The 24,423-nt window shown below is 35.1% G+C and overlaps 1 protein-coding gene and 1 long non-coding RNA gene across 2 annotated transcripts; both read right to left on the bottom strand.

Annotated features, from left to right (window-relative positions):
• Window positions 1-276: 276 nt before the first annotated feature.
• Window positions 277-4,314, bottom strand: LOC113039801 (uncharacterized). The gene is made up of 3 exons (XR_003275073.1): window positions 4,275-4,314; window positions 1,223-1,396; window positions 277-1,137 (listed from the first exon to the last, which is right to left on the bottom strand). It is a non-coding gene; the product is annotated as an uncharacterized LOC113039801 (long non-coding RNA).
• Window positions 4,315-7,463: 3,149 nt separating this feature from the next.
• Window positions 7,464-23,910, bottom strand: LOC113040496 (NLR family CARD domain-containing protein 3-like). The gene is made up of 7 exons (XM_026198821.1): window positions 23,702-23,910; window positions 23,506-23,622; window positions 21,863-21,970; window positions 21,689-21,749; window positions 14,605-14,797; window positions 12,652-14,431; window positions 7,464-7,748 (listed from the first exon to the last, which is right to left on the bottom strand). Exons 1-7 carry the CDS (start codon window positions 23,758-23,760, stop codon window positions 7,571-7,573), a joined length of 2,496 nt encoding a protein of 831 aa, XP_026054606.1. The 5' UTR covers window positions 23,761-23,910; the 3' UTR covers window positions 7,464-7,570.
• Between the last annotated feature and the right edge of the window lie 513 nt (window positions 23,911-24,423).

The following is a 24,423-nucleotide window of genomic DNA, read 5'->3' as shown; positions in this document are numbered from 1 at the left end:
TTCCCTTCACCTACCTAGAGACTGTTTTCTAATGTTTTGGCCTGTGACCAACATAAAACTTTCTTAGGACCTCTGGATGCAACAGCAAATAAGTTTCACAGGAAGAAACAATTGCAGCACAGAAATGGCAATCTAATCCTCATCAGCATGGGATAAAGATACCCTTTCAAAAGACACTCCTTGTTCTGAGTATCATATCACCATCATTCTGAGCGTCTGGCCCATGAGGAAAGAAGCAATAAAGGTCTCCAACTTTTGAGGCAGCAACAGACAAATAATCTTTCACATATTTGTTTGATGCATAATACGTTTATTCGCCTTATTTCTTTCCAAATAACGTAACTCTGACAAAGCAACAACCAACATAATCACTTGAATTTTATACAAATTATGCAATTTATTACTTTTTCATTCATGGTATCCATTTAGTAGGTGTCGATTACACTTGTCTATCTTTTCTTTATACAATTAATATTTCACATATTAGTTTGATGAGTAATAAGTTTATTCACCTTATTTCTTTCCAGATAATGTAGCTCTGACAAAAAAACACCCAAGGTAATCACTTGCATTTTATACAAATTATGCAATTTATTACTTTTTCATTCATGGTATCCATTTAGTAGTTGTCGATTACACTTGTCTATCTTTTCTTTATACAATTAATATTTCACATATTAGTTTGATGCATAATAAGTTTATTCACCTTATTTCTTTCCAGATAACGTAGCCTTGACAAAACAACACCCAACGTAATCACTTGCATTTTATACAAATTATGCACTTTATTACTTTTTCATTCATGGTATCCATTTAGTAGTTGTTGATAACACTTGTCTATCTTTTCTTAATACAACTAATTTTATTACTCTTGTGTCTTATTTGTGTTAATGATAGAGAAAGAGGCTCTACAAGTTAGGTATCCCACCAATCTTTCTTCTGTGATGTGCTCAAAACCACACCTTAAGTGACATAACGTCAACAGTGACATGTACCCTACACTACACTATTTCACCTCCCAAATGTGGTGAAAGCAAATTCACTTAAGTATCAGCATTTGTCCAGGTGACAGTCTTGTTCAATACGTGTTGTTTTGATTCAGTTGTTTGAAGCTTGTAGAGTATCCACTGTCAAATACTGCACATTAAAAGAGAGATTAAAAAAACACTAAGATCTGCTTTAATACAAGATAATAAATAAAAGCAATTACTCAATAACTTACTGTAGTTTCTTCAGTTTACAGTGTGGATCCTCCAGTAGAGCAGAGAGCAGCTTCACTTCTGAGTCTCCCGGTTTATTACTTCTCAGATCCAGTTCTGTCAGGTGTGAGGAGTTTGATCTCAAAGATGAAATCAGAGCAGAGCATCCTTCCTCTCCAATACTACAGTAACTCAGCCTGCAAAGAGTGAAGAGCATGAATGATCTCTGAGACTGTGTTTAAGTTTTAGGGTGAGAGTGTGTTTATATCTGTTTGTATGAGCTCTACTTTTTCTATACACCAAGATCAGTGCTATAGATATTTCAATTTGCCAGCAGCTAAAACATCAATTTAAATGCACATGTTTCCCGATTTTGCTGCTGAACTAGTTTATAATACGATATATGTGATAATGTTAAAATAAGAGTAACATTATAGTATAACTATGACATATATTTTATTTGTGCATCTTTAAAGTAATTTGGATCAAGTTTAAATTTTATTGTAGCTCTATGTTTAATCTGACTCTAATTTTCAAGTGATTATTAAATTTAGAATGTGTTTCATATTAGTAACTAATCTCAAATATTGAGGTATTTGATTATTCTGGACATCCTATCCATTTCTAAATTATATGGGTCTTGCTTCTGGTCTCATTTCCTTTCAGCTATTTTTAGCTGTACAAAACAGCTTGTTTTGCTGCTTGATATTACAAATCGGTGTGTCTTTCCATATTATTTTAATGTATTATCTTAATTATGGACTTATAGACTTTCATCTGCATTGAATAATAAGGAAGATACTTTCAATTATTCATACATCAGTGACCCGTTGTCACATTTGAGTCTCACACCGACCGGAGGTCTTGGATTTAACTTTTACAAACTCTCCAATCTGAATTTAGTCAGAGGAGCAAGGTTAACATATCTTTAAATCGTTCATCTACTGCTTGCTCAGAACAAAAAGTGTAGTTTGTTAGACACTTCAGCACAACTTGGTAAGTCAGTGATGGACAGAAATCAAAAGGTCTCTGATGATGTGCCTGCTCTAGACTGGACTAATGTAATACACTTCTAGGTGGTTGTCCTGCATCTTCAATAAACAAGCTAGTCCAAAATGCAGCAGTTAGAGTCCTTAACAGGTCAAGAAAATATGATCATATTAACACAATTTTACAGTCTCTGCACTGGATGCCTATTAAGTTCCGTATCAGTTACAAATTATTATTACTTACCTATAAGGCCCTAAATGGTTTAGCTCCTGCGTACCTAACGAGCCTTTTACCACCTTACAATCCTTCTCGCTCCCTAAAGTCACAAAATGCTAGACTTTTGGTAGTTCCTAGGATAGCAAAGTCCACTAAAGGAGGTAGAGCTTTTTCACATTTGGCTCCCAAACTCTGGAATAGACTTGCTGATAATGTTCAGGGTTCAGACACACTCTCTCTGTTTAAATCTAGATTAAAAATGCATCTCTTTCGCCAAGCATTCGAATAATGTATCTCTTAAATTGTGACTGCACTTGTATCTGATCAAATGCGAATTCTTATTCTTTAGCTTGGGTTAAACTAATTAATTAATCCAACTTTGTTGGAACAGCAGCTATGCTAATGATGTCTCTATTTTGTTTCTATGTTTTGCCACGGAATTTACATCCCGTGGTAACTAGGATTTACACAAGCTCCAGTCTGGATCCAGAACACCTGAGAAGAGATGATGCTGACCATCAGAAGACCCCAGATGATGCTAACCCTGAATCAACAAACAGAACTAACAAATATTGCTACAAGTGTGACTGCATCATACGATAATTGCTGTTAATAATGTTCATCGTCTGACTGACTACGTCTTGTATTAATTTTTCTGAAAAATCCTGTCATATGTGCACAAACTGACAATCACCACTTATAAGCTACTACTAAATATTGTAGAATAATTTTCTGTAAAGTTGCTTTGTAATGATTTGTACTGTAAAAAAGCGCTATACAAATAAACTTGAATTGAATTGCTGGTCCATTCATCTATGAGCCTTTAGCCTGTTCTGTCCTGGACACAGATTTGAGGAAACATCAGCCTCCACATGATCTACTAGTCATGATGAGCTCAGGAGAGATCAGAGTAAATCAAATATAATATTTTATATGTCAAGTAAGAATGTATCATGCTAACTACATAATTAAACAATAAGAATCCAATTCAGAGATAATAAATACATAACATCAGTTGCTCAAAGATGAATCTAAGAGTGAGAGCTGCAGGCCTGACAGCAGAAAAAGTAGCATTTATGAATGCTGTTCCTCTCATATAAATACACTTCAAACAGATAAAAATATTCAAGACTTGGTGATATTGAGTACAGGTTAAGTACAGGTTAATCTGTTATTGATTAATTTGAAAAAGATTGTCAATCTGTCATTTTTTTATTATTTATCTGTATATTTAATTTAGTGTATTACAGCAACACTGTAAAGTGGCTTAAGTACTGTACAATTACAGTAAACTACAGACAAATGTACTGCCAGTATTTTACTCTTAATGTACAGGACAATGTTCATTACATTGTAATTCTATATGCAGCACAAATAAAATATACATTACTTCATATGTGAAGCTACAGCCAATTAATTTTTGCAAATTCATATAATTTTGGCTCACACTTTTACTTTGTTGTTCAATGGTCTATAAGTGTATATACAAACACACATTTGTTTAGAGCACATTCAGTATAATCATTGTATTTGATAATTTACATTTTGATTTTTAAAGGAATTGTTCTCCCAAAAATATAAATTGTCATAATTTTCTTCCCTGCGCATCGTTCCTAACCTGTATGAGCTTCTTTCTTCTGTGAAATGCAAAACATGATATTTCGAATATTGTTGGCAACCAAAGTTTTGGGTACATTGCTTTCCATTGTGGACAAAAACAATTCTCAAAATATCTTATTTTCCACAAATAAAATCATAATGTTTTTCAGAATTTAAATTTTTGGGTGAACTATCCCTTTAACATGAAATGTTTTTGTTTGGCAGTATTTTCACACAGTTTGTTGTGCTCAATAATATAATAACACTCACTCTAGTTTCTCTAGTTTACAGTGTGGATCCTCCAGTAGAGCAGAGAGCAGCTTCACTCCTGAGTCTCCTGGTTTATTAAAGCTCAGATCCAGTTCTGTCAGGTGTGAGGGGTTTGATCTCAGAGCCGAAATCAGAGCAGCACAGCCTTCCTCTCCAATACTGCAGTCACTCAGCCTGTGCAGAATGAAGAACGTGAATGATCTCTGAGACAGTGTTAAAGATTTAGTGTGGGAGTGTGTTTTTGTTTGTATTTGCATGAGAATGTATTTGTTTTCTTCAAACCTCTTGTAGTACTATACATGCAATAATGTTAAAATATTAAGAGTAACATTACAGTATAACTAGGACATACTACTCTGATGTTGGGTAGAATGTGGGGAGGTTGGGAGACATCACTCTGCATTTTTTTCTCACACTGATTTAGGGAAAGTAGCATTTATGAATGTAGTTTCCTGTTGTATAATTACTCTTCAAACATAATAAAATATTCTAGGTCTTTGTGCCACTGAGTACATGTAAATTATTTCATGAGTTGGAGAAAGATTTAACCATTTGTATGTATTACTTTTGGATTATACTTACGCAGTTTTTTTTAATGGTACATAAGAGTATTTACAAACATACATTAAAATGTATATATAATTCTAATAATTTCATTTGATAATTCATATTTTGTGACTCGTGTGTGGTAGTTTACAATGGGGTTAAAGATGGACTCATGTAAAATGCACATTTAAAATTATTTCAGACTAATGTAGCAAATGAGAATCATTAAAATTACTGGCTTATATTTGAAACAAAGGTCTTGTGTTAATGTTTTCAGTTTTGTTCAATGTAATTAAATCAACAGATTTTTCAATAACTGAAAATATGAAAAGGATGATATTTGGGGTAAAAAGAGATAATCACCATATTTTTTTATGAAACATATTTAAAATATGATATCACTCACAAAATATAATCAGTCTATTAATATAGATTATGTAAAGTCATATTAAGTTATTGTGAGATCTTCAATCAGTGTAAGATTCTTTCACGTTTTCCTTAATAATGAAACATTCCTGTATTTTTGTTTTATAAATCCATTTTGCAATGTACTCAGTTAATAATAGTTAATTATTTTATCAAAGCAGAATATGGTACAAACATTACTGAAGGGGTTGTTTTAGACAATAATTAACTTAGATATAATGCAAAACATATTACTTTAGTTCAAATATTTGTATCAATATGGTAGCCCTTTAGCCTCATACGAGAGAAGCACTTCTAGATTCTAGCGGTCACTGCAGCTGTGATATTAAAGAAAAACACTACAGTGCTGGTTTTTATAAAAGACTCCATCTAAATACTGCAATTAATTAGATGCAAATTTCAATATTTTATTTATTTCTTACATTTATTTTAACCCTCAAGCATCCTTCACATAGCAGCCCTTAATTTGTTCTTCGAAGGTCTCAGCAGTGATCCCATTTTTTTAAACTATCAATTTTTGTAGTTTTTGTGATTTTTGGTGTTTTTAATTTTTTATTTAGCTCTAAAAGTACCATATTGTTATGTTTAATATGCTTATTTTATGTCATATTTAATATTTCTTATACTTCAGTGAAAACAAATCATTGCAGTAAGTTCAGAGAGCCAAAAACATTTTCGTGAGCTTGGTGACATCTGGTGACATATGAAGGTATAAATAAATAAACATTACATAGCCACTATATGACTGTTGTACTCAATGGCTGCATATAGTCTGAAATCTATAAACCATTGATGTAATGAACTTAACCTCTTACGTTTTAGATTTTATCACAAGTTAGAAGTTAGGGCTGAACAATTATAACAAAAATCATAATTGTTGATTATTCCCTTGAAATTGTAATTGCGATTATTAATTATCATTATCACAATTTACATGATGTTTGAATGATGTTTAAACCATTGTTTCATGTAACTGTATGCCATATTTTTTTGTATTAAAATAAACAAGATGAAAACACTGTAAATTATAAAACTGCAAAACCTGCTTTTCTATAGTATTAAGCCTCAAATTTCAACTATACATTGCATTGGTTTCTTTTTTAAATTATAAAAAAGTAAAAATATGAATGGTATTATAATATTATACTGAAACTAAAATTAAAATAATGGGAAAAACTTTTAAGATAACATCGAAAGGAAAAACGCATCTTAAGCACACAGAATAACATAAGTGGACTTGGAATTGCCGCTTTGATCGATTACATAATTTTGGCATCCATAATTGTATTTGTGATCAGAAATTTGATTAATTGTGCAGTGTGTGTGTGAACTTATGTATATGGTTTATGAGGACACAAATGTGTATAATGACATGGATACTAAACTGAAAAATGGTTTATGAAGACACATCCTGTGTCCCTGTAAAACCAGTCTTAAAAAAAAAAACAAAAAAAACATACAAAACTGTTTTTTTATGATATTCAAAAATTGCCAGTAGTTTTCTGTAAGGGGTAGGTTTATTTGTAGGGCAATAGAAAATACAGTTTGTACAGTACAAAAACACATTATGCCTAATGGGGAATCCCATTAGTGTGTGTATGTGTGTGGTTTTGTGTGTGGGGGTCCATGCTCACTCAATGGTTTGTAAATGGGTTTGTGCGTTCGTGTTTATTTCACAATTTTCTATCTGTGTCCATTTTTGTCCACAAAAGACAAATTATGGAGTTTTTTTTATCAACCACTTAAAGCTGAAGTAGGTGACTTGTGTAAAAATGTATTTTTTACATATTTGTTAAACCTGTCATTATGTCCTGACAGTAAAATATGAGACAGATAATCTGTAAAAAATTCAAGCTCCTCTGGCTCCTCCCAGTGGTCCTATTGCCATTTGCAGAAATACACCGCTCCCGGTAAGAAACAACCAATCAGAGCTGCGGTCTGTAACTTTTTTAGTGTAAAAATGTATATAATAAGCGAGTACACCATGAATCCATTTTCCAAACCATGTTTTTAGCCTGTCCTGAATCACTAGGGTACACCTATAATAAATGTTTATATTCAGACTATTTTAGATTGCTTCGGGTAGGTACTGCGGTGGAGTAACCCAGTACCTTTGTGATTCTTCATAGACATAAACAGAGAGAAGTAGCTCCAGCTACATTGTTCTTCCGCAAGACGCAAGCAGTTCTGCTTATTAACAGCTAGAGCATCAAAAGTTACGGACTGCAGCTTTAACTTTGTTGAATTGAGGAACTGAGGGTCAAAGGGCAGCAAACAGAACCACTTCTACAGAAAACCTTATAGTTACTGAGATGTGATGAGACTCACTGTAGTTTCTTCAGTTTACAGTGTGGATCCTCCAGTAGAGTAGAGAGCAGCTTCACTCCTGAGTCTCCTGGTTTATTACCACTCAGATCCAGTTCTGTCAGGTGTGAGGGGTTTGATCTCAGAGCTGAAATCAGAGAAGACCAGCCTTTCTGTGTAATATAACACCTGGAAAGACTGCAGAGAATATACAGAAAATAACAAATGAGTTATTAGAGCTTGACTCACGTCCAATATAATTGCTGAAAAACACAGATGTAATAATGCACTTCTAGGTGGTTGTCCTGCTTCTTCAATAAACAAGCTACAGGTAGTACAAAATACAGAAGCTAGAGTCCTTACCAGGTAAAGAAAATATCATATTACCCCAATTTTACAGTCTCTGCACTGGCTACCTATTAAGTTCCGTATCAGTTACAAATTATCATTACTTACCTATAAGGCCCTAAATGGTTTAGTTCCTGCGTACCTAACTAGTCTTATACCACGCTACAATCCATCATGCTCCCTATGGTCACAAAATGCTGGACTTTTGGTAGTTCCTAGGATAGCAAAGTCCACTAAAGGAGGTAGAGCTTTTTCACATTTGGCTCCCAAACTTTGGAATAGCCTTCCTGATAATGTTCGGGGTTCAGACACACTCTCTCTGTTTAAATCTAGATTAAAAACGCATCTCTTTCGCTAAGCATTTGAATAATGTATCTTAAATTGTGAGTGTAGTTGTATCTGATCAAATGCGCATTTTTATTCTTTAACTTGGGTTGAACTAATTAATTTAACTTTGCTGGATCAGCAGCTATACTAATGATGTCTCTATTTGTTTCTATGTTTTGCCATAGTCTGGATCCAGAACACCTGAGAAGAGATGATGATGACCCTCAGAGGACCTCAGATGATGCTTACCGTTAATCAACAAACAGAACTAACAAATATTGCTACAAGTGTGACTGCATCATATTATAATTATTAATTATTAATAGTATTAATAATGTTCATCATCTGGCTGACTACGTCTTGTAGTAGGATTTTCTAAAAAACCTGTCATACGTATTCAGTCTTGCTTATAATGGAGCTGTACATTTTGATAATTTATTTTCCTGATTTAATACTGAAATATATATATATATATATATATATATATATATATATATACAGTACAGACCAAAAGTTTGGAAACATTACTATTTTTAATGTTTTTGAAAGAAGTTTCTTCTGCTCATCAAGCCTGCATTTATTTGATCAAAAATACAGAAATAAATGTAATATTGTGAAATATTATTACAATTTAAAATAATTGTTTTTAAATTTATTATACTTTAAATTATCATTTATTTCTGTGATGCAAAGCTGAATTGTTAGGATCATTATCACATTATTCTAATATGATAATTCATTATCAAAGTTGGAAACAGTTCTGCTGCTTAATATTTTTTTCAGAACATGTGATACTTTTTTAGGATACTTTGATGAATAAAAAGTAAAAAAAAAAGAAGCTATGTTTTTAAAATATTAATATTTTGTAATAACAATATACACTACTGGTCAGTAATTTGGGGTCAGTAATTTTTTTTCTTTCTGTTTTTAAATAAAATCAATACTTTTATTCAGCAAGGATGTGTTAAATTGATAAAAAGTGATAGTAAAGAAAATATATTATTAGAATATATATTATTAGATTTTTTTTTTAATAAATGCAGTTCTTTTTAACCTTTTATTCATCAAATATATTAGACAGCAGAACTGTTTCCAACACTCATAATAAATCAGAATATTAGAATGATTTCTAAATGATCATGTGATAGACTGGATGTTACATGTGACACTGAAGGCTGGAGGAATGATGCTGAAAATTCAGCTTTGCATCACAGGAATAAAATATTTTTTTAAAGTATATTCAAATAGAAAACTATTATTTTAAGTTGTAATAATATTTCACAATATTACAGTTTTTTCTGTATTTTTGATCAAATAAATGCAGGCTTGATGAACAGAAGAAACTTCTTTCAAAAACATTAAAAATAGTAATGTTTCCAAACTTTTGGTCTGTACTGTATATATATATATATATTAGAGGTGGGCATTGATTCATTTTTTTAATCTAGATTAATCTCACTGTGATCTTGAAATTAATCTAGATTAATCTAGATTAAAATGGCTCATTCGAATTCTGGCGACGGCATTCAGAATATGTGTGTTACCCAAATAAAATTGACAAACAGTAAGTCTTTGAGAAGGGGTTTATCAAGCTAGGTGGTGCATTAGAAAAGGGGCTCATCTCCTGTTTCCAAAATGCATCACAAACTGCTTGAAAAAGCTGTAAACTAATTCCACATTGCACAAGGTGCAAACAACCTTACGCCTGTTCCACACATACTCTGTCTGCAGAGAGAGAGAATGTCTCTCTACATTTTTTACGCACCCAACGGATTCCAGTTGCGTTCCAGGAGCGTTGCGTGAAGGTTGTACCAGTGGGCCCTGTTTGAAATTGTTTAATTTGTAGGTGTCAAGGTACAGAAACTAAATAATTAAATGTAAAATTGCACTGGATAGTCTTCAATGTAAAAATGAAATATACAATCAAACCTACATTTACTCAGACACCTTCAACATTTCTCACATTATTACAGTTTTGCTATATATATATCAAAAAATGTATCTGGTGTCTGAATAATTTTTGGTTTGACTGTTAAAACTACAAAGTAGTCAAGAGCAGTGAGTGATTTTCATTTTCATTTTCTTGGATTAACATTACAGCAGGCAGTAGCTAAATTAGGCGCGGTCACTTTAAGAGACGATGAACGCATCCAATATAATACACATCCCATTTTTTTCCTCAACTGTTTACTTTCACTTAAGAAATAACTGACAGTTTTTTCGAGCATAATTTCCAAGGTGGATATTTTGACATATTTCGTATGTATTTGTCGGCACTAGAGCAAAAATTCAAAGTTCAAGTGTTTTGACACCTTTCTCTGTGTGAGCCCTGAACACCAGAACACGGCCAGTACTGAATTGGGCTCTTTTACATCTTTTTGTTTGTTCAAACTGCGATTTGTATTTGTTCGTTCAGGTGCAGGAGGGACCTCGAGGAGAACTTCGCAGAAGAGAGCACGGTTCAGTGTCGCTGTCCGTGATATGCGGCTCTCTCTCTCTCCGCACTGAACACCGCGCGCGAGTAACCAGCTTCTCTGTTTGACTTTTCCACATCTTGTGTTTGGATGCTTTAATGTTTAAATCAACAAGCGGTAAGGCTTAAACACACATGAAAAAGATAAGCTTTCGTGGCGAGGCGCAGCAGTGGCCCGTCGACTGTCCTGAGGATCTTTTTAGGCTGGCCTCAGCCAGTCGGTTACATAAAATATCAAGGTGAAAGTCATCATAGCTTGCTTAGTATAGACCCATCTCCCAACCCAACTTTGAGAATAGATTAACGGCGATATTTTTTTTATCGCCCGATAAGAGTCTCACGTTAACGCAGCACGTTAACACTGATAACGGCCCACCACTAATATATATATATATATATATATATATATATATATACACCCAGACAAAACAAAATTGTCGCCTATCCAAGTTGTACAACAGGTACAACAAATAATAACTTGACTTCTAGTTGATCATTTGGAATCAGAAGTGGCTTATATGTAAGGCAAAGGCCTCTAGATTACGCTTATTTTACCAAAATAAAATCTTATCATGCCTTGATTTTTAATTATTGAATTAGGACAGAAAGGTCAGACTTTGCTTAGACAAAAGTCTTGTCACATCTTTAAAGGATTCAACCAATCACAGATTAGAGTGTTTGTGATAAATACTGTAATTAACACATTCCCAGGTGTTTAGAAGAACCCCAGCACACCCAACCTTGATCTGAAGTGCATCCTGATCTCTGACAGCATGCCAAAGATTCAACCACGGACCAAAGTGCTGATCATCAAGAGCCTGAAGACCAAGTCTCCTGCTGAGGTGTCAGACATCTTTAATGTATCTAAACGTGGAGAGTATAAGAAAAAGATTTGAAGAAACTGGTAAAGTTCATCTGAGGCTCAGGTCAGGCAGGCCATGTAAGACAACTGATCGAGAGGACCATTTGTTGGTTCGACAGTCCAGGACAAGCCCTTTTTCAACTGCAGCAGAGCTACATAAGAACTGGTCTCCAGAAACCCCCGTATCTACATGAACAGTTTGTTGAATTCTTTCACGCAGTGGTCTCAATGACCGAATTAAGTGCTCAGAAACCAGCATTAAACAGAAGACAACTAAAAAATAGTGTTGCATTTGCCAAGGCCCACAGCTTGCAGGAAGGATGGACTGTGGAAAAGTGGCAGAAGGTTGATTTTTACAATTAATCATCTATTGAACTGCATCCCAATCATCGCAAATACTGCAGAGGACCTATTGGAACCCGCATGGACCCAAGATTCACACAGAAAACAGTCAAGTTCGGTGGAGGAAAAAATCATGGTTTGCTGTTACATTCAGTATGGGGGCATGCGAGAGTTCTACCGAGTGGATGGCAACATCAACAGCCTGAGGTATCAAGACATTCTTGCTGCCCATTACATTCCAAACCACAAGAGAGGGCAAATTCTTCAGCAGGATGGCGCTCCTTCTCATTCTTTAGCCTCCGCATCAAAGTTCCTGAATGCAAAGAAGGTCAAGGTGCTCCAGGATTAGCTAGCCCAGTCACCAGACATGAACATCATTGAGCATGTCTGGGGTAAGATGGAGGAGGCATTGAAGATAAAATCAAAGAATCTTAATGAACTCTGGGAGTCCTGCAAGAATGCTTTCTTTGCCATTCCAGTTGACTTTATTAATAAGTTATCTGAGTCATTGCCGAGATGTATGGATGCAGTCCTCCAAGCTCATGGAAGTCATACACAATATTAATTTTTCCACTGCACCATGACTTTATGCTCTGTACTGTACATTATTTCTGTTAAGTGACAAGACATTTGTCTGAGCAAAGTCTGACCTTTCTGTCCTAATTAAATAATTAAAAATCAAGGAAGAGAAACACAGGCGTACTATATAAAATAAAGTCAATAAAACAAAGACACTGTAAAATACTCACTCAGCCTTTCTAGATGCTTTGATCACAGGCAGCAGCCTCAGAAGACATTCTTCTGATCGATCATATTTCCTCAGTTTAAACTCATCCATCTCTTTTTCTGAGTTCAACAGCACAAACACCAGAGCTGACCACTGAGCAGCAGACAGTTTGACTCCCGAGAGATGACAGTCACTTCTTCCACTAAAGACATCTTTTCTGCTCAGGTATCTTTGCACTTCCTGCTCTAGTGAACGATCATTCAGTTCATTCAGACAGTGGAACAGATTGATGGATTTCTCTGGAGAGGGATTCTCCCTGATCTTCTGTTTGATGTATGCAGCTGTTTCCTGATTGATATCAGAGCTGCTTACTGTCTTTCTCAGGAGACCTTGTAAGAGAGTCTGATTAGACTCTAGTGAGAGACCGAGAAGGAACCGGAGGAAAAGATCCCAGTGTCCGTTCTCACTCTGTAAGGCCTTGTCCACTTCTCTCTTCAGTAAACTGATCATTGGTGACCTGAACACATTCTTCAGTCCTGTGTTTTGTTCAGAAGAGGACAGCAGCTTGAATAAAGCAGCAAGAAACTCCTGAATACTCAGATGAACAAAGCTGAACACCTTCCCCAGCTGCAGTCCAAACTCCTCTCTGAAGATCTGGGTACAAACTCCTGAGTACACAGACACTTCTCTGACATCAATGCCGCTCTCTTTCAGGTCCTCCTCATAGAAGATCAGGTTCCCTTTTTCCAGCTGTTCAAAAGCCAGTTTTCCCAGAGACAGAATAATCTTTCTAGCCTGTTCAATATCGATTTCATATTTCCCATCATACTTCTGTGTCTTCAGTTTGGTCTGAAAGATCAGGAAGTGTGTGAACATCTGTGTGAGAGTCTTGGGGATCTCTGCACTCTCTGCTTTACCCATCATCCTCTCCAGAACAGCGGCTGAAATCCAGCAGAAGACTGGGATGTGACACATGATGAACAGACTTCTTGATGATCGGATGTGTGTGACGATTCTCTCAGCCAGACTCGGATCATTTATTCTCTTCCTGAAATATTCCTCCTTCTGAGGGTCGTTGAATCCTCGTACCTCTGTGACCTGGTGGACACACTCAGGAGGGATCTGATTGACTGCTGCTGGTCGAGAGGTGATCCAGAGGAGAGCAGAAGGAAGTAGGTTCCCCTTGATGAGGTTGGTCAGCAGCACATCCACTGAAGCTGATTCTGTCACATCAGACAAGCTCAGACTGTTTTGGAAATCTAGACGCAGTCGACACTCATCCAGACCATCAAATATGAACATGACTTTGTAGTCCTCATAATCTGCTGACTTAAACTCTTTGGTTTCTGGATGAAGGTGGTTTAGAAGATCCACAAGACTGAGATGTTTCTGTATCAAGTTCAGCTCCCTGAAAGGAAGTGGAAATATGAAATGAACGTCCTGATTGGCTTTTCCTTCAGTCCAGTCCAGAATGAACTTCTGCACAGAGACTGTTTTTCCAATTCCAGCGACTCCTTTAGTCAGCACAGTTCTGATGGCTTTGTCTTGTCCAGGTGAGGGTTTAAATATGTCATTGCAGTTGATTGGTGTCTCCTGTGTCTCTGATCTCCTGGACACTGTTTCAATCTGTCTCACCTCATGTTCATTATTGACCTCTCCACTGCCTCCCTCTGTGATGTAGAGCTCTGTGTAGATCTCATTCAGACATATTGAGTCTCCAAGATTGGACAGTCCTTCACTGATTCTCTGATATCTATCCTGTAGTCTGGATTTGAGTTTTTGTTGATACACAGGCATCAGTTCTGAGCAAAGGAAACATTTGTTATTATTGGCAGAGCAATATGTTAGAAATTTATTTTTTGGTTTGATATGTTAGATATTAGATTGTGTCGTGACATTCAGGAACATTATTGACTGAAGACAGAAGGTTGATAATAAAAACACAGGCTATAATCTGCTGATCCAGAGCTCTTACTGGTCTGTAGTGTGTTAGCGAGGTCTGTCTGGTTCATCTTCCTCAGGAGGAGCAGTGTGATCTTCAGAAGACCCTCTCTGACTCTGTTATGACCCTCATCATCATAACGGTCTCTTTCAGAGCATTCTGGGTAATCTGGACTCAGTAGTCTCTTAAAGCTTTTTAACTCAGAAATGATTTTGTGCTCAAGCTCCTGAAATCATAGTAAATATTCAAACAATAAACCTGCATTCAGTCACAGAGAAGGTGAACCAAAGGATCAATACACAAGAGTTAAAGCATGAATATTAATAAACATCACTGAATTATATCAGACCTGCTAATAACTTCACTGTATGCTCAAACATCAGCGTCTACAGATACTGAGGTTAAAAGAGAGAGTTTGACTGGATTGGCTGTTTGTTAGATTGATGTTCATCTTTGTGCAGCAGTCAGGTTACATACACTAAGTAGACATCGAAAACGCCTCTTTTACCGCCGCCGCGCCGTCTATAAAGTGCATTTGCAGCCTTTGACCGCTGAGTGGCGCTTTAACCACAAGTTATCAAACAAGCGCATCAAAGCACATTTTCGCTAATAGATGTCAGTTTTGCCTCGCTGATGTGATGTTACATTTGACTGCTTCAGTCACGGAAAATGAAAGAAAAACACTATAGTTTAAATATTTAATATATTTAATATTTAATATTCACAGATGAAAGTTTGGTATTTATGAAGTTATGTGCATTTCTTAGAACGAATTCAAGCAGGATAAATGTCAAGCCTGTGCCGTAGTCTGTGCTTATATTTTCTAAGCTACATGGTATTAAACCATATTTTAGATTTGACACATTTAAAAGGTGTGCAGTATTATTTATATTAGCCTATATTAATTATGCGTTATATTATTCAAAAGAAATTGTGGTTTACTTTGCATCGGAGCATTAAAAGTGGTAGCCTATTTTAGGGGGGTAGGCTACATGGATTAATATGTAAAGTGTCAATATTTTAATACACTATGCATATATTTTAATTTATATTTTAAATATAAATATATTTTTTCCTTTAATAAAACAACATGCATTTTTGTTATTCGTTACCTGTCCTTTATTTTGACATAACTTATTGGGAAAAAGACATTTGTCTGTAAACTGATTAAGAAATTGTTGCATGTTTAAATGTGAAGCACTGTATAATTTCGTTCCCATTATTTAGGCCTAATTTGCCTAAAACAATAAACGTATAAAATTAAACCGGCACGATTAAAATTTTGAAACTCTAAAGAATTAATAAAACGTCCTCACGATTAAACTCAAGTTCTCTCATTATAATCAACAACATTCACACGATGTAAAAAAAAAAAAAAAAAAAGCTTTAGTACTAATTGACAACTAAAGTAATTTTAAAGGGAACCTTCTTCACTTGCTTTTAAAGTAGGGTAATATCATATGGCCTAAAAAAAATCCCAGTGTTTTTTTTTTTTTTAGAAAAAAAAATCTGATTTATGATTTAAACCGATATTTAAATGAATATTCAAATGACAAATATAGTTCTTCATCATTCGTTTAGCGGTCAAATTTATAACTGCAACAAGATGATTTAAAAAAAAAACAGTACTGTTATTACCTTAATGCTGGAAAGACCTTTATTTATTTAATTTAATAAAAAAAAAAATTATATACTAGCCCATCATGCATATAAACATCCCCTCAGCTTTAAGAGCTGTTCAGATTAAAACTGCCAGCTCCGCAGTGAGTCAGTGTCATGGACGGAGGACCGTTTATATTTCCATCTGGTTATCCCACTGGTTTAGATGTTTTTTTTTTTTTTTTTTTTTTTTTTTTAGAACTTATTTGTAAATAGAGCAGAAACTTGTCAAAAGTTGTCATCTGTGCCCCACAGCGAAAAGTGTGTCTAAACTTGATGACATCACACTATAGTGTCAAATCATCTGAACGCAGTGTCAGAACATTTAATCATAAACAGAACGAGCATCAGTTCACTGATGGGGATCGTGTCCAGTGTATCCATCACTGGGTTCTGCTGTCTTTTGTTGGATCGTTCCACTTGTGTCCGGTGTAGATCTGGCATGCGTTTTTTATCGTTTTATTTTACAGCCCTGCTTGTTTTAAAGTTTTTATTAAATATCTGTATTGACTGCATGGTCATATTATCGAATTATTTACTGCCATGCGACCTACAAAAGTAAAGCTTGGCGTGTCGAGCAACGAGCATTGCTGCAGGTTGATTTTTGCGGATGTGCCATGCTTGTGCAGCCACGGTCGTCTTCATTTCGTCTTCATTTCTTCATTTCATTTAATCTCTCTCACTCTCAGAGTCTGTGAGCAGCAACAACTTCCGCTCCGCGTGCACTGATACCAGAAACACGCTACGCCTTCACTCCGTGGATAAAGTATTTCAGTATGTTTGAAATGTTATGTTCATAACATAGCATATAAAATAATAATAATAATTTAAAAAAAATAACAGGAGAGTTATTATATATATCTATTATATATATCTCCTTATATCACATGCCAAACTAATAACATTGTAAGCATTACATCTTTAATTGCTGCTTTTTTGCTGTGAACATTTTGTTTGTGAAGAAAATAACAGTACGTTTTAGTCAGTTATTTTATCTAAACAGATCGATTAACTTCTTCAAGATTTCAAAATCAGATAGCATGCTGCTAAGCACTGTAACATTACATTTGTTTGAACCCATTATTGCAAAAGCGATTGAGTGTGAATCTGTTTAAATCATGCTTTAACCCGAAAATAATCAGTAAAAGAAACAGACAAACTCTTAACATCCCGCTCGACTCTTGCAGTCATTGTAACCTTCTGATCAAGCTAAATATGTTTAACATGAATTCTTGTTGAATATGCAGTTATATGGCTGTTGGCATGAATTGTACTCGTGATGGAGCAGAGCGGGTGAAAACCACAAAGCTCATATTCAAGTGTTTGTGCAAAAATTATTAATGTGCATTAATGACAGGGAGGCGACTCTCATCACTTTAATTTTTACATGATAATGAATGTATACTTTTTTAATTAACATAATATCGTGGTGTCTCACATACATTAAAATATATCTACAGAGAGCTTGAAATGTTTTTTAAACGAAAACGAATTGTGTAATCTGTGAATGTTGCATTTCTCTCGTCGGAGAGAGCCAGCACTGTGAATATAACCATGCAAAACAACAGTCCGATATAAACCGATTCAGCAAGTGAAAGCCTCATAAGACACTGTCCAAATGAAAGAGCAATTCACACCTTTATCTTGACCCCCACAAGCCATGAATAACTACACAAAACCCAACCCCCTCCAGCTGAAAAGAATTCGGTCTGTGTTTTGGCTCTGAGGAACGGTGTGTTACTGGGCTGAAACATGCCTGCACTACATTTCATAATTTTCTCACAGCCCATATTATTATTTTCACAAGACCATATTGATAATAACAAATCATCAATTTATAATTAATCATTATTTTACGAAAATCATTGTTATTTGTGATCGTGGATGTTTGCGGAAGGCTTTAAGACCAAGCGGAATCCTCTGTTTCCGCCTCACAGCGCGTGGGTCTCCGAGGCTACACTGTCTGTGGTTTGACTTTACTGAATCAGATTGAGCCGAACACAACTTATTGATCATGAGACCAACATTTAGCAAAGCAGGAAAACATTCATTCTAACGGAAGGAAGACGTATTTCATTGAGCTAATGCTGTTAAAGAGAGAGAGAGAGAGAGAGAGAGAGAGTTTAAGTTTAAGAAAATCCAAACACCAGAAACGTTATGCATTTTATGAATAATGAAATGTTATGAAAAGTATGCATTTTATTTATTCACATGCTGTATGGTTGAAATAATATTTTAGTTCACAACTTTAAGTTCCGTTGTTTAAAAAGAATTGCTTTATTGGCTAATGTTTCATAAACCTTCAGTTGTTATGCTCTAAAATCCATGCCATTATTAATTTCACAGTATTTTTACCACCTAAATGACTCATCTTTAAAGTCACAGTTCTATAATGGTCAAAATTACTCAGGCCAATGGTATTTTTTAATGACATTATTTTATTATTATTATTATTATTATTATTATTATTATTATTTGAATAATTGTAGGTAGGTAAATAAATAAATAAATAGGTAGCCTGTAGCAAATCAAATATTCGGATTGTCCCTTATTTTTCCCCTTGTTTTCTTAAAGAATAAACACGTATTTTTTACAAGAATAAACATGATAACATATTATTAATTGATAAAAATAAATTAAGCAATTAAAACCTTTTTTTAAACTTGAATTTAAATACAATTAAACTAACTTTAAATTCAAAAAAAAAGTTCTAAATGAACTTGTGTTAACAATATAATTAGAACTAACAATATAATTCGATTTTTTTTCAAAATGAACAATTCCTGTATAAAATGGGACAGCAACCTTTATATCAGTGGTTCTCAACCTTTTTTTCCAGCGGGCCGCACTATGGTCTAAGTGCAAGTCTATACGCATATAATTTACATATTACGTCAGCAAAACAAACCAACCTGATTTATAATATTATAGCCTAACTATTATGATATATAATCTATTACATTCATTGAAATAAACAATTCTACTCCCCATAAATAAAACACCTGATGCTGTCTGGAGCTGACCAAATTTTGTGAGATTCAGCTTGAAAGGAGTAACAGCACAAAGAAGTTGCGATTGTAACGCCTGTGTTATACTTTCCGCATGAGCAATTCGGACGCAGACACGGCCAGCGCGGACGCAGACTTCTTCAATTTATACTTCTGAATGCGCAGGCTGATGGCCAGCTCTGCAATTGCCCAGAATTATTGCACATCTTACTGCCTTTATATTCTTTTATTGACGGATTGCACAGGTTCGAGTAGCAATGAGCTTCTTCACTCTGCCTGCACATGTGCAATTTTGCTTTTGAAGCCTACGCGTGGTCATCTGCTCATGAGCCTCGGCAGACTCTCTCCGATGACGACTTTTACGTCACGCCTACCTAGCGGTCCATAGCGGACTCGCTGACGCCGAAAGTTTGACAGAGGCTTTAAGATGCAGGCTTGCATGACCTGATGCGCAACATTTCAGAAAATGTGCGTTCACAAATGTAGCCTATTTTGATCCAAATATGGAAAGCACTTTTGAGGTTCTCTCCAGAGATGTTTTGCCACATTTCTTCAATTAAGGATTGCTACGTAGTGTATGGTGTTTCTATTTACCTGAACTTCTTCAAGTGAGTTGCGGGGCAAAAAAAAACGAAAATCCAGCACTTCTCCTTCAATACTGATATTGCGACTATTCGCAGTTTGTACATGTTCATTCGCTGGCATTTTTTGAATTTCTTTTTTTTTTTCTCCTTTAAAAAAACAAATTTGTCCATTCTGATACGCAATTTTACATTAAAGGCAATTTACCTAATGGCTGTTGATGACTATTTGAATTGAATTCTGCCAAAGTGCGCGACTTGTATGTGTTCGTTAAATGCTTATGCCAGTGCTCATGTCTGAAAATAATATATTAAGAAAAAAAATCACATAAAAACATTAGGATATAGCTTATATTTCATCAGTAGCATAATTTTTTTAATTGATGTAAACAATAAAATTTTACAAACTGATAAAGTTTTTTTTTTTTTTTTTTTATTCAGCATGTGGTGCAGGCCGAATTTTAATTCAAGTGAATGTAATGAACAAAGTCATTTTCAGATGCAATGAAAAAAAAAAAAAACATGGATAACCTAGATTAGTCCCAGGCTCTGTTCTGAAGAAAAATAATTATAATTACTGTTAACCAAGAGTAACACATTTTAACGGATTAATCGCCTATTTTCATTTGCTGAATGTTTTCTTTATTTTTTATTTTTTAAACACGCTAAAAAATAAATTACGTTTGTCAGAGGAAAAAAATATATGAGTCGTATATAGGTTTCATTTTAACGGATCAATCACCTATTTTCGTTTGCTGCATGTTTTTATTTTTTAAACACGCTAAAAAATAAATCTGAGTTTGTGAGAGGAAAAAAATAGGCTATTAGAAAATATTTTACAACAAATCCTTTAAATTTAACACATTTATCAGAACAAAACAATAATTAAAAATATATAATTCTAATGGATAAATATAATTGCAGTATATAATAATATAGGCTTAGTAATAAAGCAAAAAAATAAATAATAATAATAATTTAAAGCTAAGCATAAGGTAAGGCTTTCTCAATCGGGAGAAATCAAACGTTTCCATATTTGTGATGTTGCCCATTTGAAGCTTAACTATTATTCATGAGGTAAATTTGCTGTGTGCGTTTCAGTATCGATGGAAAAAAAAATCATAATTAACAATATGTCAAAGTGCTCACGCCGAATGTCTGGTGAACTACTGCTGTTTCCAGTGAATATGTGCGCGAGGCACCAGCGATCAAACAGCTGAAACAAATAATACTTAATTTTTGGTCACACACAAGGCATAATTAAAAAATGCTGGTAGTTTGAAAAATCAAGAATAATAACAGACTTAATACTAATTATTGCTAAACGCTGGACCGTTCCCATTTCGCTCTGCATATGGAACCTGAAGATTTTTTTAAAACCAAGAATGAACCGAAATGAAAATGAAGACTGTAGCCTAAGACTATCCTACATCTAAAAATTAACAAATTGTAAAAAAAAATTATGTTTTTTTTTAAATGTTACTATGTTATAAAATAATGTTATTGTTGTTTTACTTCCTTCTTTTATCTCATTTTACAATTACATTCATTTCGCAATCCGTCCCTTTGCGCCACCTGGCGGTAGTTTCGCAAATGATTTTAACACGCGACTGAATTACAGTTACCACCGCGGCACCGCCGCGCGTAAGCCCAGATAGGCTGGCCACCTACTGTATGGATTCATCTTCTCTACTTTAGTGGACATTGATCTGCTTTATAGTGGCCTAAAACTTATCTATGTGCATGTAAGAAAATAAATATAACTACTACAGAGAAGATTTCACAGATTTTTCAATTGTTATTGTGTTGGATGGACACACACGCACACACACGCACACACACACACACACACACACACACAAAACCAACCTTGAAAATGGAGTCTAAGTTCTTCTTTGCTGTATGTGATTCGGGTCCTTTATGTTTTTGACTGTAGTTAAACAAATGTTAAATATTTTTGTTAACATGTATTAATGTATTTAATATACACCAATAAATTAATGAATATCATATATATTTCTCATACTATAAACTAAACAACACCTCAGATCAACAGATGTGTCTCCCAAACTGAAATGATATGGAGGATTCATTGACTGGTCACTCTTCATGGACACACAGCTGGGTTCAGGAGATTCATTCTGCCACAGACTGAAATATAAAAGCAATACAAACTCTTTTCTGAAAATCTCAGTCTGCTCTGACAGAAACACATTCACTGTTTCAACTTCCATTTATTGTTTATCTTTCACTTGATGAGTCTGTTTTTACTTAACATTCCTGCTTCCTGCTTGCCTTGCTTCTGGTTTGTGATCGTAGCTCTGTTTTTCTCTAAAATCTTACTATCACTCTCTGTTGTTTAAAGTGATAAAATGTAACTTAATTCCCACCATATTTCTGATATTATCTATCAATCTTATCTGATTAATTAGATTGTTTGCTTTTATTCTTAATCCGCGAGTGCACCTGCATCGCATTAGCATTCGTTGGCTTGTCATTTCACAAGTTCATCAAACAACTGTGGTAAGAATTTCGGTACGGAGAGTAATGGCTTCTCCTGCTATTGTTATTTGCACTGCTTGCCACATGTATAGTTTATCTATCTCTCTCGGCCACAAGGGATTCACATGTGATAAATGCAGGGAAATAGTTAGGCTGACAGAAAGGATTTCAGAATTAGAGACATGCATCCAAACTTTAATTGAGGACAGTAAGAATGTGAGGGCTCTAGATACGGCTTTGGATGCGTCTAGCTCAGGGAGTCCTGTACATTGTTTGGTTCCGGTAACAGCACTTGGGCAGCAGCGTAAATGGGTGACAGTGAGCGGCATAGAAGCAGGTAAACCATAACCGTGAACACTTCCCATAACACCCGATGTACTTGCTTCGTCATTAGAAGAATGGCATCTACGCTAATATTTGTCTGTTTCTCTCTTATTCCGAGGTCACCGTGGCCACCAGAACCAGTCTGTGTCCAGATCAGAGGGTCACTGCAGTCACCCGGATCCAGTACATATCCAGACCAAATGGTGGATCAGCACCTAGAAAGGACCTCTACATCCCTGAAAGACAGCGGAGACCAGGACAACTAGAGCCCCAGATACAGATCCCCTGTAAAGACCTTGTCTCAGATGACCACCAGGACAAGACCACAGGAAACAGATGATTATTCTGACTTTGCTGCAGCCTGGAACTGAACTGCTGGTTTTGTCTGGTAGTTTCAGTTCCTTGCCGCTGTCGCCTCTGGCTTGCTTAGTTGGGGTCACTTCATCTACAGTGATATCGTTGACTTGATTGCAAATGAATGCACAGACACTATTTAACTGAACAGAGATGACATCACTGAATTCAATGATGAACTGCCTTTAACTGTCATTTTGCATTATTGACACACTGTTTTCCTAATGAATGTTGTTCAGTTGCTTTGACACAATCTTTTTTGTTTAAAGCGCTGGTAAATAAAGGTGACTTGACCTGAGAGTTAAGAGAGTTAAAAGATTAAAGTATTATATTTCTATGAATAAAAGGAACTCTAACCATGTGCTATTTTCATTCATATATTATAGAATACAATGAACTTATACACACATATAGATAAAGAAACATCCAGCAGCAACAGAGACAGCTGGTGACAATATCCATAACACACCACAGCTACAGTAAATATGAGACTCATAATATCTCACCTGGACTCAACAGAAGAGTCTTCCTCTCTGCAGAGATCTGAAACATCCATCCGTCGTTTTTTCCTCACAGACACATCCATGTGTTCAGATAAATCTGATTCACGACACTGAATCTGACTATAAATGAAAATGATATTGTAGTGTGCATTTATCGTTTCTGAACATTACAAATGTGAAACATTTCAGGTTTTCTCACCTCTTGACTGTCTTTATCTGTGTGTCATGTTCTTCAGAGAGATTCATTCTGGAGGCCATGGTTTCATCTAAAAGCAGATCCAGATGTTGATCACAGAGTCAGTTATGAATCAGAGATTAATCAATCTCAGTATCAGACATCAGTACTGACTTCTTGACATTTACACATAATCAAATTATACACAAACAGCATAACAAATTCAGACAAGCACTGTGTTAAAATGAAAGTAAAAGAGAAATCTGTTGATTTACAGACTCTGTGTTTTATCTCCTAATTTCATTTAAAGTATTTTCAAAATATCTGACACTGCTTATTGTTGTACTTAACTTTAAACCAGTCAGGATTGATTTTAGCTCTCAAAGATGATTGTGAAATCGTGATACTCACTGTGTTTTTCTCTCTTAATGTAGTTTACTTCCTTATTCGACAAAACAGACCCCGCTGTAATAGTTTCACTTTCATGAGTCACCTGACAAGGAGGAGTTTAAGTGCCCAAGTTAAGTTGTTGAGTACCATTTGCTGACCATGACTTTTTTAATGTCAGGCTTTCTCTGTTTGCTGTAAAGCACATTTGTTATAGCAAAAATTGTGAGAGAAAATCCGATCAAATGGTTTTTGATTGTTTACTGATAATGATTCAATCATCATGCAGTGGTCTGATTCACTGATCTCATCCGGAGTCACAAGACTGCTGTAAATAATGCAAAACTACCTCAGAGATG

The sequence above is a fragment of the Carassius auratus genome, chromosome 22 (genome assembly GCF_003368295.1).
Source record: "Carassius auratus strain Wakin chromosome 22, ASM336829v1, whole genome shotgun sequence".
In the NCBI taxonomy this organism is placed as follows: domain Eukaryota; kingdom Metazoa; phylum Chordata; class Actinopteri; order Cypriniformes; family Cyprinidae; genus Carassius; species Carassius auratus.
The sequence above is the reverse complement of the archived record's forward strand: the minus strand, read 5'-3'. Positions and strand labels throughout refer to the sequence as shown.

Coding starts and splice junctions, on each gene's coding strand:
- LOC113040496 (XM_026198821.1), bottom strand. CDS start 23,760: ATGGCCTCCAGAATGAATCTCTCTGAAGAACATGACACACAGATAAAG. Junction 23,623..23,701: donor CAGATAAAGACAGTCAAGAG/GTGAGAAAACCT, acceptor TTTCATTTATAG/TCAGATTCAGTGTCGTGAAT. Junction 21,750..21,862: donor GACACATCTGTTGATCTGAG/GTGTTGTTTAGT, acceptor GTTTAACTACAG/TCAAAAACATAAAGGACCCG.